The sequence below is a fragment of the Cetorhinus maximus genome, chromosome 19 (genome assembly GCF_964194155.1).
Source record: "Cetorhinus maximus chromosome 19, sCetMax3.hap1.1, whole genome shotgun sequence".
Taxonomy (NCBI): Eukaryota; Metazoa; Chordata; class Chondrichthyes; order Lamniformes; family Cetorhinidae; genus Cetorhinus; species Cetorhinus maximus.
In genome coordinates, this window is record NC_135897.1 from 52912386 (window position 1) to 52928183 (window position 15798).

Below are 15798 nucleotides of genomic sequence, written 5' to 3' on the forward strand. Positions count from 1 at the left end.
CGGGGCCCGCTTGCCGACGCGTAAAATGACGCGGGGTGATGCTGGGCGTGTGTCCCGATGTCACCCTGCGTCACTTAGATTTTCAGTTCGGCGGGTGCGTAGCTGACTTGGCTGCGTGCCCGCCAAATTGTCAACGGCCACTTAAGGCCTTTAAAAAAAGTAATTAAGCCAATTAATGGACCTGCCCGAACAACCTTAAGGTTGGTGGGCAGGCAAAGAGCCCAGGCAGCCTTCAGAAAAAACATGAAACCTCATCCACGGGCGGGATGAGGTTTCATGAGGGATTTAAAATGTTTATAAAATGTTGAAATAAAAGAAATTGACATGTCCTAGTTCATGTGACAGTGTCACATGAGGGGACGTCAGAAATTTTTTTGTACACTTCCAAAAATTATTTTACAACTTCCACCAATCTCCCTGAGGCAGCACTCAGGGAGATCTGTGCACTCTTTCGGGTGCATGCGTGAAACAGCGCGCCCCTGGCTCAGGGAATCCCCCCCCCCCCACCGCCTGCACAGGGAGCGCACCACGCTTCCAAGCGGACATCACGCTGGGCGGGTCTTAATTGGCCCACCCACGCAAAATGGCAGCGCGCCCCCAATTGGGGGGCACCGATCGGGAAAATCCCGCTCCCACAAATCCCTCCCGATGGGGGGGGGAAAATGTTGTCCCATGTAATGAGAATAGTTTGGAAATGTCCTCTTTATCCACAGATTGCATTGTTTCATTAATGCTAAATTGAGCCCTCTCTCAACTTTTGGTCTTTTTTATGAGAGAAACTGTTCTGATGACATTCAACTTAACTTTTAACTAAAGTGCATCACTTCCCAGCTTCCCAAGTGGGGGGAAAAAGTTTACAATGATAAGTGTTAAAGATTGCAATGACTCAAACACAGCTCGGATATTCTGACTATGAGAAAAATTTAACATTACCTCTCTTTATCAAACATACGAAACATTGTTATAGTTGCTATCCAGCTTTTAAATGCTCCCACCTAAAAGGTATACCGTATCTTAAAATAATAATTGGATGTGAATGACACATTGATTGAATTTTGATGAATTTCAAATTGTCCATTATATGAAAATGACTGCAAAACCACTGGATAGCGTTTAAGAATGGGACAAATAGTCCCCATGAAAATCCTGCTGTAAACCTAACTGTAAAAATCCTGGTACGTATAGCATCCTTTAAATTTACATGGAAATCCCTACCATATGTATCATGTATAACATTAAATGTTTGATCAAAAGCAGATCAGTCCATATTAAAGGCTTTCAGTAAGGTGTCAAGGTCTCCTACATGTGCTGCTTGAAAGAGTTCAGGCTGGTCCATCAGGGAAAGTGCTATCCTGACAGCTGTCCAGATGCTGCCTGAAATGAACTGATGGCAGAATTGTGTGCTTCGGCTCTTCCTCTGCAAGTTCAAGGCTGTAAGGAAGTTGCTGACAGCTTCTCTGTTTGAAATACAAATAAGATATACAAATTGTCTATGTTATGCCAGAAGGTTATTACCATATTAAATCTCGACCTTGTTATATATATATATATATATTGTTTACATTCAGTTCAGAGTTTAAAAAAAACTGTTACGCATGTGATTCTCCCAAATATAAGTCCACAGCATTACACAAGTTCTGAATCAGCAATGATAGTCGTACTAAAGGATAGCAGAAGGATTGCCGACACTGCACACTAGTCTGGCAAATGTTCCACACCCCGACAATGACACCTATCATCCAGATGAGGGCAAACATAAATATTAGTATAATAAGCATATTTAGAGTTAAAATTGTAAACTACACTAAATTGTCAGGGTTGATGAGATGTAACATTTGCAGACTGCATTAACACTTAGCATCTTTAAGCTAGAGCTAATATTTCATATCTATTGGCCGTTAACTAGTTTGAGGTGACCTTTGCACTCCCATTGAAGAGGAAACCCTGCCTTTGAGACTTGCCAGGCAATCAAATGACCAGCAGCTTTCTTGACCCAGCAGTACCAACGGGAGTGTGACCTCAAGTGGGACTGCAACAATCCTTGAGGAAGGTGTGCTGGGATGGAGGCAGCAACAAAGGGAAGTCTATCTTGGGTGGACAGTACAGGGGTGGGGGAATGCCTTGAAGGCAAGGGGGGGGGCGGGGGGGGGGTTAAATTGGGGGCATGGAGCCTCCCTTGCCCAGCTACCAGGCTGGACAATTAGTGCTGATCTCCCCTGCCATAGCTAAAATCCCAGTGGCGGCAGGAAGAGGCCTTTAAATAGCCATTAACTGGCCACTTAGGAACCTCAATTGGCCCACAGGTTAGCAGACTGCTCATCGCCTCCCCTGTTACTGGTAAAATCGCAGCAGAGGCGGCTGGAAGGTGGGCACAGCACCACTGCCATGGCACCCAATTTTAGGCCCTTCCCCCCAGTCTGCCTGGGGTGTAAAATCCCAGCCATAAATCAAAATGGTACATTTCCAGATTTCATGCTTACATTTTAAGGGAGTATCCTGAATAGGATTTACGTACAAACATATGAAATAGAAGAAGTAAACCTTTCGGCCCCTAGAGCCTGCTCTGCCATTCATTAAGATCATGACTGTTTATGTTTAGAATTCCACATTCCCATCCACCCCCAATAACTTTAGATTCTTGTTAGACAAAGGAATCTACCTCCGCCTTAAAAATATTCAATGAGCCTGCCTCCACCACCTTCTGAGACAGAGTTCCAAAGTCGCACAACCCTCAGAGGAAAAGTTTCTCCTCATCTCTGTCCTAGAAGGGCAATCCCTAATTTTAAAATAGTGCCCCCTAGTTCTGGACTCACAAAAAGAGGAAACATCCTTTCCACATCCACCTTGTCAATACTGTTCAGGATCTTGTATACTTCAATTAAGTCACTCCTCACTCTTCTAAACTCCAGTTTGGAAACAAACCTAGTATGTCTAACCTTTCCTCATAAGACAACCCGCTCATTCCAGGTATCAATCTAGTAAACCTCCTCTGAACCGCCTCCAATGCATTTACATCCTTCCTTAAATAAGAAGACCAACACTGCACACAATAGTCGAGATGTGGTTTCATCAATGCCCTGTATAACTGAAGCATAACATCCTTACTTTTCTGTTCAATTCCTCTTGTAATAAAGGATAGCATTCTATTACCCTTCTTAATTACTTGCTGTACCTGTATATTAACCTTTTGTGACTTACGCACTAGAACACCTAGATCGCTCTGCAGCACAGAATTGTGCAGCCATTCTCCATTCTGCCAAAGCGAACAACTTCACTTTTTCCCACATTATACTACATCTCCCAGATTTTTGCCCCCACTCACTATATCCATCTGCTACCTTATGTCCTCTTCACAACATACTTTCCTACCTATCTTTGTGTCATCTGCAAATTTAGTTATTGTGTCTTCACTTCCCTTATTTAAGTTATTGACGTAAATTGTAAAAAGTTGAGGCCCCAGCACAGACCCCTGTGGGACTCCACTCATCACATCCTGCCAATCAGAAAAAAACAGATTTATGCACGATCTGTTTCCTGCCAGCCAACCAATCCTCTATCCTTGCTAATACATTAACCCTTAATCATGAGCTTTTATTTTTCACAATAATCTTTGATGTGGCACCTTATCAAATGCCTTCTGGAAATTCAAGTACAGTGCATCTCCAGGCTCCCCTTTATCCACAGTGCCTATTACTCCTTCAAAGAACTCCAATAAATTGGTTACACGTGATTCCCCTTTCATTCATTCCCCATCCTGACTCTTCCTGATTATCTTGAGTTTCTTTAAGTGCCCAGCTTTACCCACCTTAATGATCGATTCTAACACCTTGCCCATGAAAGATGTCAAGCTAACTGGCCTATAGTTTCCTGTTTTCTGCCTCCCTCCCTTCTTGAATAGAGGGATTATATTTGCTACATTCTAGTCTGAAGGAACCTTTCCAGAATCTAGGGAATTTTGGAAAGTTAACACCAACATATCTACTACCTCATTTAAGACCCTAGGATGAAGTCTATCAGGACCCGGAGACTTGTCAGCCCGCAGCTCCATCAGTTTGCTCAGTACCACTTCCCTAGTGATTGTAATTTCACCAGGTTCCTCTCTCCCTTCCATCTCCTGCTTTACAGCTATTACTGGGACAGTTTTTTTGTATCCTCTATAGTGAAGTCAGAAGCAAAATATTTGTTCATTTCATCCGCCATTTCCTTACTACCTACTATTAACTCCCCATTGTCACCCTCTAGAGGACCAACACTCACTTTGCGTACTTTTTTTCGTGTTTAAATACCTGTAGGGGAGAATTTTCTCCCCGTTGGGGGGGTTGTGTAGGTGCGGGTGGGCGGGCGTGCAGCCAATCGCCGCCCGCGATCGGCTGGGCACCGCCATTTTACGTGGGCGGGCCCATTAAGGCCTGCCCAGTGTGATACGTGCCTGGTAGCGCTGAGCACTCCCTGTGCTGGCGGGGGGGGGGGTGGTGGAGGAGGGGGGGGAGAGAGGGGTGTTGCACATGTGTGCGAAAGAGCGCAGAAAGAGCACAGGGCTGCCTCAGGGAGATTAGTTTAAGCTTAAAAAAGCTTAAGCTTAAAAAATTTTAATAAAGGAAAAGAAAATTTTTTAGGACATGTCCCCTCACGTGAAACTGTCACATGAGCTAGGACATGTCTATGAATTTTATTAAAATTTTTTTCAAACCTTTAAAAATCTTTATGAAACCTCATCCTGCCCATGGATGAGGTTCCATGAAAAATGCGAAGGCCGCCTGGGCTCTTCGCCTGCCCACCAACCTTAAGGCTGAACGGGCAACTCAATTTATTGTTTTAATTGATAGTCAACTGGCTTTAATAGGCCTTTGACAGTTTGGCAGGCGCGTAGCTGACTTGGGTGCACGCCCGCCGAACTGAAAACCTGAATGATGCGCGATGACGTTGGGACGCACGCCCGATGTCACCACGCATCATTTTACACCTCGGCAAGCGGTCCCCGCCCCTGCTCGCCGAGCCGAAGATTCTGCCCGTAGAAACTCTTGCTATCCGTTTTTAAATTTCTAGAAAGCTTCCTCTCAAACTCTAATTTCTTACTCCTGATTAACCTTTTAGTCATTCTCTGTGCCATTCTTTATATTCTGACCAATCATCTGACCTGCCACTCATCTGGTTTTTCCCTTTTCTCCACTCTCGTTCCAAAATTATTCTTGTGGCTCTGAAATGCTTCTCTCAGCCTCATCTTATCATATGCACACTTCTATCTCCTATCTTATTCAGGGCTGAATGGATTTATATCATTCAACATTGAGACAGTAGATCACAGAAACGCAGCTGGTTGGATGGTGAAATCAAAAATGGCTTTACTAGGAGTTAGTAGAGTGAATGATACTTTGGCTTGTTACTTAAAATGGGAGTCTTACTCTGTGAAGAGCTAACATGTGTTTGTGAAATTCAAATCCACAAAAATCATACAAAAAAAAAATAATAGTACAGGAAAAATACATTGGTGACTGTATCAGTGCTGTTTCCTGCCATTGCCCTGAACTGGAAAATTTCATTGACTTTGCTTCCAATTTCCACCCTTCTCTCATCTTCACATGGCCCAATTCTGAGTCTTTCCTTTCATTTCTTAATAACTTCTCTGTTTCCATTTCTGGGGATAGGCTATTAACCAATATATAAGTCAACCGCCTCTCACAGCTATCTTGGCTACACTTCCTGACATCCCACTTCCTGTAAGAGCTCTATTCCATTCTCTCAACTTATCTGTTTTCATACTTCCATACTAGTGCTTCTGATATGTCTTTCCTTTTCTTTAAATGAAGATTCACCCTCCCCTCCGCCATGGTTGTCAGGGCACTCGTCCTCGTCTGTTCTATTTCATGTACTTCTGCTCTCACCCCTTACCCTCCCTCTCAGAATCATGATAGGGTTCCCTTGACCTCGCTTTCCACTCCATCAGCCACCGTATTCAATGGATCATCCTTTGCCATTTCTGCCACCTCCAGCATGATGTCATCACCACACATACAACTTCCCCTCCCCTTCCCCCTCCCCTATCAACATTTCTCCATGACACCCTGGTCCACTCCTCAGTCACCCCTAACACCCCTCCTATTCCAACACAACACCTGCCCTTTTACCTCCTCCTTTCTCAATGTCCAAATACTCCTTTCAAATGAAATTGTGATTGATTTGTACTTATTGCAATTTAGTATTCTGTACTCACTGTTCATGATGTGGTCTCCTGTACACTGGGGGGAGTAAACGTAGACTGGGTGACCACTTTGCAGAATACCTCTGTTCAGTCTGCAAGCATGACCCCAACCTTCCAGTTGCCTGTCATTTTAATTCTCCACCTTGTTCCCACTCTGACCTTTCTGTCCTTGGCCTGCTACAGTGTTTCAATGAAGCCCGACACAAGTCTGAAGAACAACAGCTCAACATTCTACTGGTCACTTTCCAGTCTTCTGGACTCAACATTGAGTTAAACAATTTTAGATCACAACTTCTGCCCTTATTTTGTTTTGCATTTTTTTTTTTGCAAGCTTGGTTTATCTTTTTTTACTCTCTTTTTAAAAATTCATTTCCTTTCGTTACGGACAGGAGAGGGAGAGAGAGAAACTGAACCTCTTGATCCTCTCCCCATCTGTCTGTAAGCAGAGGTGTTCTTGAATTATTTTTAAAGTAGGCTGTGGCATGTTTCCCCAAACTCTAAGTTTGTGTGATCCAATTTTGAAAGAGTTACCATCCATATTGAGGTTTTCTGCTAAAGGGGTAAGCTTATCAAGATGCAAATGACGTCCATTGTTCCCTCAATTGTCTCCTTTTGAAATGGACCTGGACAGTCCCAGGTGTGAGATGAGTTTGTCAACAGCTGTGCAGCATAATAAGTTTCAGTCTGAGTCCCCTGGTTTCATGATTATAATGTCCATACAATTGGGTGTGAGATTCTACAATGATGAGAGGAGGATTCTTTTGTTCTTGTACTTCCTGTTGGTAGCTTCCAGAACAAAGGGCCAATCCTATGGTCATGCGATTTGTAGCAGCCTTCTCTTTGGTTCAGTAGAAAGTTCATTCATCGGAAAGTCCATTTTAAAAATAGCAACAAAAACCTGAAGCTTTGATATATAGTTTTGCATTTCTTTTTATGTCTTATTGACCTAACATTTTGCATTTGGATTGCTGCTATCCTGCCATTCACACCTCCTCTAGACACATCTTTTGTTCCTTTACTTGTTCCATTACCACCCCCTTTGGCTTTGCACCAATGAAACCTTTTGTCATTTTATCTTTCTGTCTCCACCCTACGACAGGTCTTCCTTTTAGCACTTCATCCATCTTGCCCCCTTTCACCTGCCCAAAACCTTTATTTTTCCAACTCTTTTCTGTTCTGATGAAAGGTCATGAGCTGAAACATTAACTCTGTTTCTCTCGCCACAGCTGCTGCCAGACCTGCTGAGTATTTCCAGTATTTTCTGTTTCTTATTTCAGATTTCCAGAACCTGCAGTATTTTGCTTTTGTAATAGTACAGATATGCTTGCCAACAAATTAGCCGAGCATTTCTTTTTTAACTTGAACAAGATGGAAGTACAACAATTACTTTTTCTAAAAAAGGGCAAAAATTGTCACTGATGTGATGATAGCTTCATACCAATCATGCTACTGATTTATCAAAGGACAATGTCTGTTACTGAAAACACACCATCTTCAAGGTAAATTGCTGTTTATGTGCGTGACGGAACTATTTTAAATTCATTTAGATTGCACCATGAGCAAGCGGTACTGGAACGATCAGCATGAAGATTATTGAGGAAAGGTTAATCATTATTAAAGCAGTAAAATTAAAGGACATTTTATTTGGGAAAGCAGTTAATTATAATTGTTAGACACAGATAGACATGAGAAGGAGCTGGCAGTAACTAACAGCACTCCTCACAGAATAAGCAATAATTTTGCTGCAGCTTTTAATTACCTACTTGTCAATGAATGACAGTACCCAAGGTGACTGCAAGTTCCTGACACTACGATGTAGAATCAAAGTTACATAGGCTACAAATTAAGGGGGGATGGGGATAGCGAAATTGCAGAGTTTTATGCTGTGGGTTTTTAACTCCATAGCATGCATCTTGTGGTCCCGACAGGTTTCCGAGCCAGACATCAGCTTGATTGACAGGTTTGGCTTCCAGTTGGACAAGGAGTGCTCTGGAGCAGACCACAGGATCAGAGGGTATTGTCTGATTCTGGGGCCATTGTGGGAAAGGAAGGTATTGGGAACCTAATCCTTTTCATAATAAGCACAGTCCTCCAAATATGGTCTAAACAAGGTTCTTTACAAGTTTGGCACAACTTTCTTGCTTTTCAAATCTATTCACCAGTTCTGAGTTTGTTTCTTTTTCTTGATCAGATCACTGCTGCTCCCCCTGGTTAAAAAGCAGTGCTGTAAAGGCACTTGCTTTCTCCTTGAAGTTGTCCTCCCCTCACTTTAGCTTCTGGGTTTCCTGAGGCCTGGGAAATCCATTCACTCAGTGTAAAACTTCCAAAGCAGATATACCAGAGGCTGCCCACCCTTTCTCCCCCTTAAAATCCTGAAGTGGGTGGGTTGGAGTCAGGAATCAGCATTTTAAAATTTTCACCACCACACCTTCCACCACCCCCCAACCGATCTGACCCACCAGTTTGTGCATGCTAAAATTCTCAGTCCTGCAAGTATGGTTTAAAGAAGCATGGTCTTCTGCTATTCACACATTCTGCTTTCTTAACTTTATGCCACTATCAGCACCTTCTTTAGCCCTTACCACTAATATTAATGCTCCCTTTGTCCTTTAGTTTATGACATCTTTGTCAGTCTCTCCTTTGCCCCCACCTATTGCTAACCTTCTATCCAGCTTCACCTGCTCCACCCACCCTCCAAACAATATAAATTTCATCACATTTCTACTCTTTCGCTCTGAAGAAGAGTCATACAGACTCAAAATATTAACTCTGTTTCTCTCTCCACAGATGCTGTCAGACCTGCTGAGTTTTCCAGCATTTTCTGTTTTTATTTATGGTATAAACAAGGTTCTATACAGATTTGGCACAACTTTCTTGCTTTTTAGTTCTATCCCTCTAGAAGTAAACCCCAGTTCTGAGTTTGATTTAAAAAAAAGGCTTTATTAATCTGCTTCGTTCCTTTGTGATTTGTGTATCTGTACCCTTAGATCTCTTTGATCTTCCACCTGTTTAGACTCTTATTATCCACGTAATATGTGGTCTCCTTATTCTTCCTAGTGAAATGGATCACCTCACTCTTGCTTATATTGAAATTTGTTTACTGATTAAACACCTATTCTGCAAGTTGTCCTATATTTTGTCACAATTACTCTGCTTTAACTATATCTCCCACTTTGGCGTCATCCACAAATTTAGAAATTGTGCTTTTGATTCCTGAGTCCAAATTGTTAAGGTAGACTGTGAACAACAGTGGTCCCAGCACCGATCCCTGTGGAACACAACTTCCAACTTTTGTCAGTTTGAGAAGCTGCCCTTAATTCCTACTCTCTGTTTTGTAGCCAACTTGCTATCCATTCTGCTACCTATCTCCTGAATCTAAAACACTGACCTTAGCTCATGAGTCTACTATGAGCCACCTCACGAAGGTCTTTGTGAAAATCCAAACATATCACGTTGAATGGCAAAACACGACAAGGTTCCAAGATTTTCCAATGCTGCAATGGAGGCCTTTGTGCAGTAGGCGGAGAGGACGAGAGATAACATCTATGCAGGCAAACTGGGAAGGCAGTGGGACCAGATGGCCAGGACAGTCAATGGCAGGAGTCTTGCCCCTAGGATTGCTGCTGCTCACGGATGAGATTCTGCAGTCCAAAACCAGGCCAGGCCCAGAGCTACTTGAGGTTATCCTGCAAGGCCATCTGCAGTCTTCCCCCACTGAAAGTCAGTAGACTTCCACTAACCATGCCGCAGCCTGCATAAGAGCACTAGGACTTTCCTAGGCACAAAGTGAATGCCTTATGCCACGGCTCGGTTTGATTTATAAATTTGGTTTGGGATGTTTTATTTTTGTGATGGCTTTCATTTTTGCACTGTGGCCAAGTGGATGATGTGATGGTTAGTAATGTAGATAAGGTAAGGTTTGGGACTGTTGGTAAATGGAAATCGGGGTTACGCTGACTGGTATTAGTCAGATGAGTTGAATATGGATAGCCCAGGCAAAAAGGGACTGTTCTGGTTGCCTGCTGTCCTTCTCCTTCTCAGTTAGTTTCTGTATACCTAATGGCAGGAGCTGTGCCCTTAAGATAGTGAGGATGTGCAGCTTGCAGTAGACCATCATGAATTTTGACACATGGTCTGCCAAGTGCTACAAGGCTCCTCCCGAGCAGGCAGCAGTATTCAGCACCCCAAAGGTCTGCTCTATTCACATTTTATGTGGCCGCATGGCCTTCATCATATACATGCTACACATGTGTGAATGGGTTGCACACCAGAGTCATGATCCATGTTGTCAAAGGACAGCTTTTGTCGCCCAGTAGCCACCCTCTGGTTTGCCATGCTAGCTCAAATCTAGATGGTACAACAAACTGCTAAAGAATGAAGACATCATGACTGCCTCCAGGATACTTGGCATTGACCTGCATGATATGCTGTATTTGGTTGCACACCAGTTGAATGATGAGGTAGTGAAATCCCTTCAGTTGAGGTACAAAGTAAACATGTGACACCCACAAAGCGACATGCATGCATTCAATAACATCCCACACCACTGAGAAGTCTGCAATCCTTGCAAAGCTGTATGTTTATTTCACCTTTATCTCCCTGGGCAAAGAGAATGAAAAGTATTCAGCTATCATGGGATAGAGGGCACTTATGCAACAGTGGATGGCAGTAGATGCAAATGGAACATGCTTCTATCACCTAATCCAGAAAGAAGGCAAAAGCATAAAAGTTCATGGCCTCAATCATGTTCAAATCCACTGGCAATGCTGTCCTTGTCCTGCTCTGGGGTTACAATTGTGGCAGATTTCAGTAAGGACATCCTTAGTGAAGTGGAGACTTCTCACGCACTGTTCCTCACTGAGGTTCAGTTAGGAAATTGCTCCCTGAACACTGTGGGCAGATATCGCCTCCTGTTGAGACCCCTTCTCCCCCTCCTATAGCTACTTATCCTGCTCTGTGTCATCTCTGCGCATTCTCCTTGTCATGCTCTGGTCCAAGGGTGGTGCATATGCCTGCAACCACATCTGAGAGTGCAAGCAGGAATCCTTGAAGTCAGGAGAAAGTTCTACAGCACATGCCACACCACTCCCTGTAGTCTTCAGCAACTTTAAAGAACAGTATCAAACACTTTTACAATTGCAGCAAAAGTCAGCAGAAATCAATCAGTAACTCATCTGAAAGTAGTTGATGATCCCTGATCCCTTTAAGTAGAACTGGTTGTTGGGGAGGAGCAGTCCTTTCTGCAAGTGGACGCAAAGTTTGACTGTACAGGGTTAGGGGAAGGTATTAGTTGAAGCATTAAGCTGCAAAATGGCAGTGCTCACGACCAAATCAGCGTCGCAGGCCCTTACCAGAATGGCATCTGCCGTGGCTAGAATCAGAAGTGTGCCCACATGCTGTGGGCCCTGTTTTGGAGGCAAAGTGGCCCTTTAGCATCAAAAAACTGAGCACTATGAAGTCAAATTTAGTGGCATATATTTTTCTATTACAGCTTTGAATAAAGATTACATTATCTTTCGTACGGCCTACTGAGCGAACTGGTCTATAATTCCTAGGACTTGTTCTATCTCTTTTTTTAAATAAAGGAGCAACATTAGCTGACTTCTGGCACTATTCCCTTTAATGAATATTTATATCTGTGTAAGATCTTCATATTAGAAACAGAATAATTTTGCGTAGAAATTGTTTGGTCCATGATGTTTGTCTCAGTGTTTTTCTCCACAGGAATCTTGTATACTCCCAACCTTTTAAAATTCTCTTCTTCTCACAGGCACTATTTCTTTTTTTAATTATAGATCCTATGACAAACAATCCTCTAATCCAATCATACATATAAAGAGATTTTTTTCCTAATTTTTTTTTCTTTAATTCTTTTTGCAGCCATCTGGGACTGTTTCACTGACTGCTGGAAATAATCTGTCACGATTTACCAAATCATATTCTACATTATCTTTTAAGATCTTTATCAGGCCAACCCTTGATTTGGCTTTTGTGAAAAAGCCCCAAGTGCTTAGTGTTTCGTCATGTCATGGTAATCCCTTATTTCTATTAACATTCCTTGTGAACATACACCAAAGGAAAATTCATCACTTTTTCTATAGTGCATCTTTATATTTTTCTGTTTTAGAAAAGAACACAATATCATAAATTATAACGCTTCACTCTTCTGCTGAAGTACAGATTTGGTTCCTTTAAGGCTACAAAATCTAATTCCTGTGAAGTAAACGCTTCAAGTTCATTAAAACATCAATCAAGAACACAGCCCATTCTTAGATAGTTCCTTTATTTGTCTTTGGCATGGTGTGAATAAATCAGACAGACAAGAGATGTGCGCCACATGTGCTGTTTTATAGTGTCACTGACAGATCTTCCATTATGTTGCTCTAGAAGAGTTATAGCATATGCTGTTTTATTACAAAAGGGTGCCATTGCTACTTAATGCACAAAGTAGTATCAGAGGAATTATTTTAATGTGACTTAAATCAAATTCTGTTTTCATTACATGGTATCCTGCAACTTTTAAAATCATTGGTTTGCGGATTGAGTTCTACAGCTCAAATTAATCTGTGAAATCCATAAATTAGCAGCCTTAACTATTCTAGCAACCTTGATTTGTTTATATAGTTGAATGTTTATCTTTTACCTTTAGCAAAGTCTAGGGTATCCATGGAAACAGTAGGTAACATGTAGCAAGCAGACATTTGGTGCAGGAAAATTGTGGAGTTTAGTAGCATATGTGGAGCTTGTAGTGTTTAGGTGGTTTTGAGGGGTGTTGTTGGGTGTGGCAGTACTGCAGAGGGGGTGCTACACTGGAGCATCTAGGACGGATAGCCACCTGGTTTTGAGGAGGTGAGAGATTTGGCAACGCTAAAGTAAAGTATTGTCAGTGGAGCCACAGAAGACCCAGGGCAGGATCTTCCAGTTGACGAGTGGGGGCGGGGCCCTCTCGCCGACGCGTAAAATGACGCGGGATGACGTCGGGTGGAACTCCTGACGTCACCCCGCCTCATTTCCATTTTCAGGTCGGCGAGGGCGCAGCTGAGTCAGCTGTGCCCGCCGACCTGTCAACGGCCAATTGAGGCCATTGAAAAACTAATTAAGGCCATTAGTGGGCCTGCCCGTCCAACCTTAAGGTTGGCAGGCAGGCCGGGAGCCCTGGCAGGCTTCGGAAAAATCTTGAAACCTCATCCATGGGCAGGACGAGGTTTCATGATGGTATTTAAATTTTTATCCAATCTTTCAGTAAAAGTTATGGGCTTGTCCCAACTCGTGTGACAGTGTCACATGAGAGCACATGTCAGGGAAATTTTTTTATCATTTGTATTAAAAATTTTAATTCCGAGCCGATCTCCCTGAGGTAGCACTTAGCCTCAGGGAGACCTGTGCGCTTGTTTGCGCGCATGCGCAAAAGAGCACACATCCGGCTGAGGGAATCCTCCCTGCCCGCACAGGGAGCGCATAGCGCTTCCAAGTGGACATTGGGCGGGCCTTAATTGGCCTGCCCATGTAAAATGGCGGCGCCCCCGCCTGCGCCCACTCCCACACTTTCCTCCCCTTAATGGGGGGAAAATGTTTCCCTCAATGTCGCTGATAGATGAACGATTGATAGGCTGTGGTTCCTAAAAAGGTGACCAGATCAATCCTGGATATTGGATTTCCATTTGCCATTCCCTGGCCACCATTGCTGCCAGCCCCACCCCGAGCCTGAGCCATCTGCTTTGATCTCAGCCCAAAAGCCTCTTTCTTTAATGCAATGTCTGCTGTTACTGTAATTACTGACTACTGGCTGTATGCTGGCATAGAGTTTGCCAGCACAATATTTGTAGAATCATCGCATGGTTACAGCACAGAAGGACGCCATTTACTATGTCATGTTCATGCCAGCTGACTTCAAGAGCAACTCAGTTAGTCCCAAAACCACCCAACCACCCCCCTTTTCTCCATAGCCTGTGAATTTTTTTTTGTTCTTCAGATGTTTATCCAATTCTTGAAATGATTTTGACAAAGGGAATGTCTGATGATTAGGTCAAGTAATATGGTTGGTAAATTTTGGCTCCAGGATCACAGGTTTTTTTGTCTCTTTGTAGTTCTAGTCATTTAGTTTACCATTAGGTTTCATCCTTGGCTCAGTACTAGAGTCAAGTTCTTGGGCTCAAGTCCCACCCTGGAGACTTGTGCACATTATCCAGGCTGGTATTTCAGTGCAATATGGAGGGAATTGCCATCTTTCAAAAGAGACATGAAACCAAGGCCATGTGTGCCCTCTGAAGTGATGTAAAAGATTCCATGGTACTATTCAAACAGCAGGCGAGTTCTCCCTGATCAATATTTATCCCTAAACAAACATCTCTTAAAACAGATTATCTGGTCATTAGCTCTTTGCTGTTTGTGGGTACATGCTCTGCACAAATTTGTTCCTATATTTCCTACATTACAATGACTACACTTCAAAAAAGTACTTCATTGGCCCTAATGCACTTTGAGCCATCTTGAGGTTGTGAAAGACACAATGCAAATGCAAGTTCTTATCTTAGATTGTGCAGGCACAAATATCCTTTAACCACATAATTAGGAAAATAAATCAAATTTCAAGAATCGCATTCTACTTTCATCAGCTATATTGCAAGACAGACCAAGATACTTTAAGGTTTCTTGCTATCACCATGCTGTTAACAACATTGCAACCACAATGGGAACATTTCCTTTGATGCACTACTTCTTCTCATGAAATCATAAAAGCATTCGAAGAGAACAGATTTACCCATGCACTATAAATAGCAAATCAGAGGGAACCTTTCTGCTACATTGTGATTTTCTGAACACCGAGCAGCCAAAGGAAACCTCATCCCATTGTTTTAAAAAGTAGTGCTATGCCTCATTTTAAAGTACTTGATATGGGACTTAATTTTCAAAATGGGAAAAATGCTCAAATTGCCAGTACTGAATGCCTCTCTTCAATAAATACAAAGTCAAATTACAAATTTAAATTTCAAAGAAAGCTGAATTTAGCCCTTACCTGTAAGCTCCCAGGTTTATGCAACTGATTCCCAGATTGTATCTTGATCGGATGAAGCCAGGCTGAATTTCCAAAGCCCTTTGGTAAGCCTCAACAGCTTCCTCACTCCGATCTCCATTTGCTAAAGTGGCTCCAAGTCGATTCCACAATAAGTAATCCTTGGAAGTATATATGTATGTGTATTTTTAAAGCTATTGTCAGTGAAATTCCAAATGACAAAATTCACATATGACTTATTAATGTTTTTACACCACATTGCTTCGTGTGTTTTATCTGCAGTTGTTGGTTATTTAAAAAAATATTTAACCCAATAACTTTAAATGTGATGACTGCAGCGTAAAAATTGTGCATATAGAAACCTGAGTGTGACAATATTTGTTGACAAATTCTATCCTAATAGATGTTGGTTTTGTGGCACTCCAGCAACATGAAAATAGAAGGCTGCATTTATTTGTGCTGCCACACTAGGGGGAGCACTACCTGTACATGTGCAGATGCAGTGCCAGTGCCTGTGACAGCAACATCCCAGGAAGCTGCTTGTATTAGAGATGATGAAGACCGAACAAAGAAAAGAAAATGTAAC

At 42.5% G+C, this 15798-nt stretch overlaps 1 protein-coding gene across 1 annotated transcript in view; it reads right to left on the reverse strand.

Moving 5' to 3' along the window:
* Positions 1–1147: 1147 nt before the first annotated feature.
* The window catches only part of pex5la (peroxisomal biogenesis factor 5-like a), a 194311-nt gene continuing 179660 nt past the window's right edge, over positions 1148–15798 (reverse strand). The window contains exons 14-15 of the mRNA XM_078563858.1: positions 15216–15373; positions 1148–1457 (exon numbers count right to left, since the gene is read on the reverse strand). Of these exons, the coding sequence (XP_078419984.1) occupies positions 1259–1457; positions 15216–15373 (357 nt within the window). The 3' untranslated portion in view covers positions 1148–1258. The remainder of the gene's footprint in view (positions 1458–15215; positions 15374–15798) is intronic.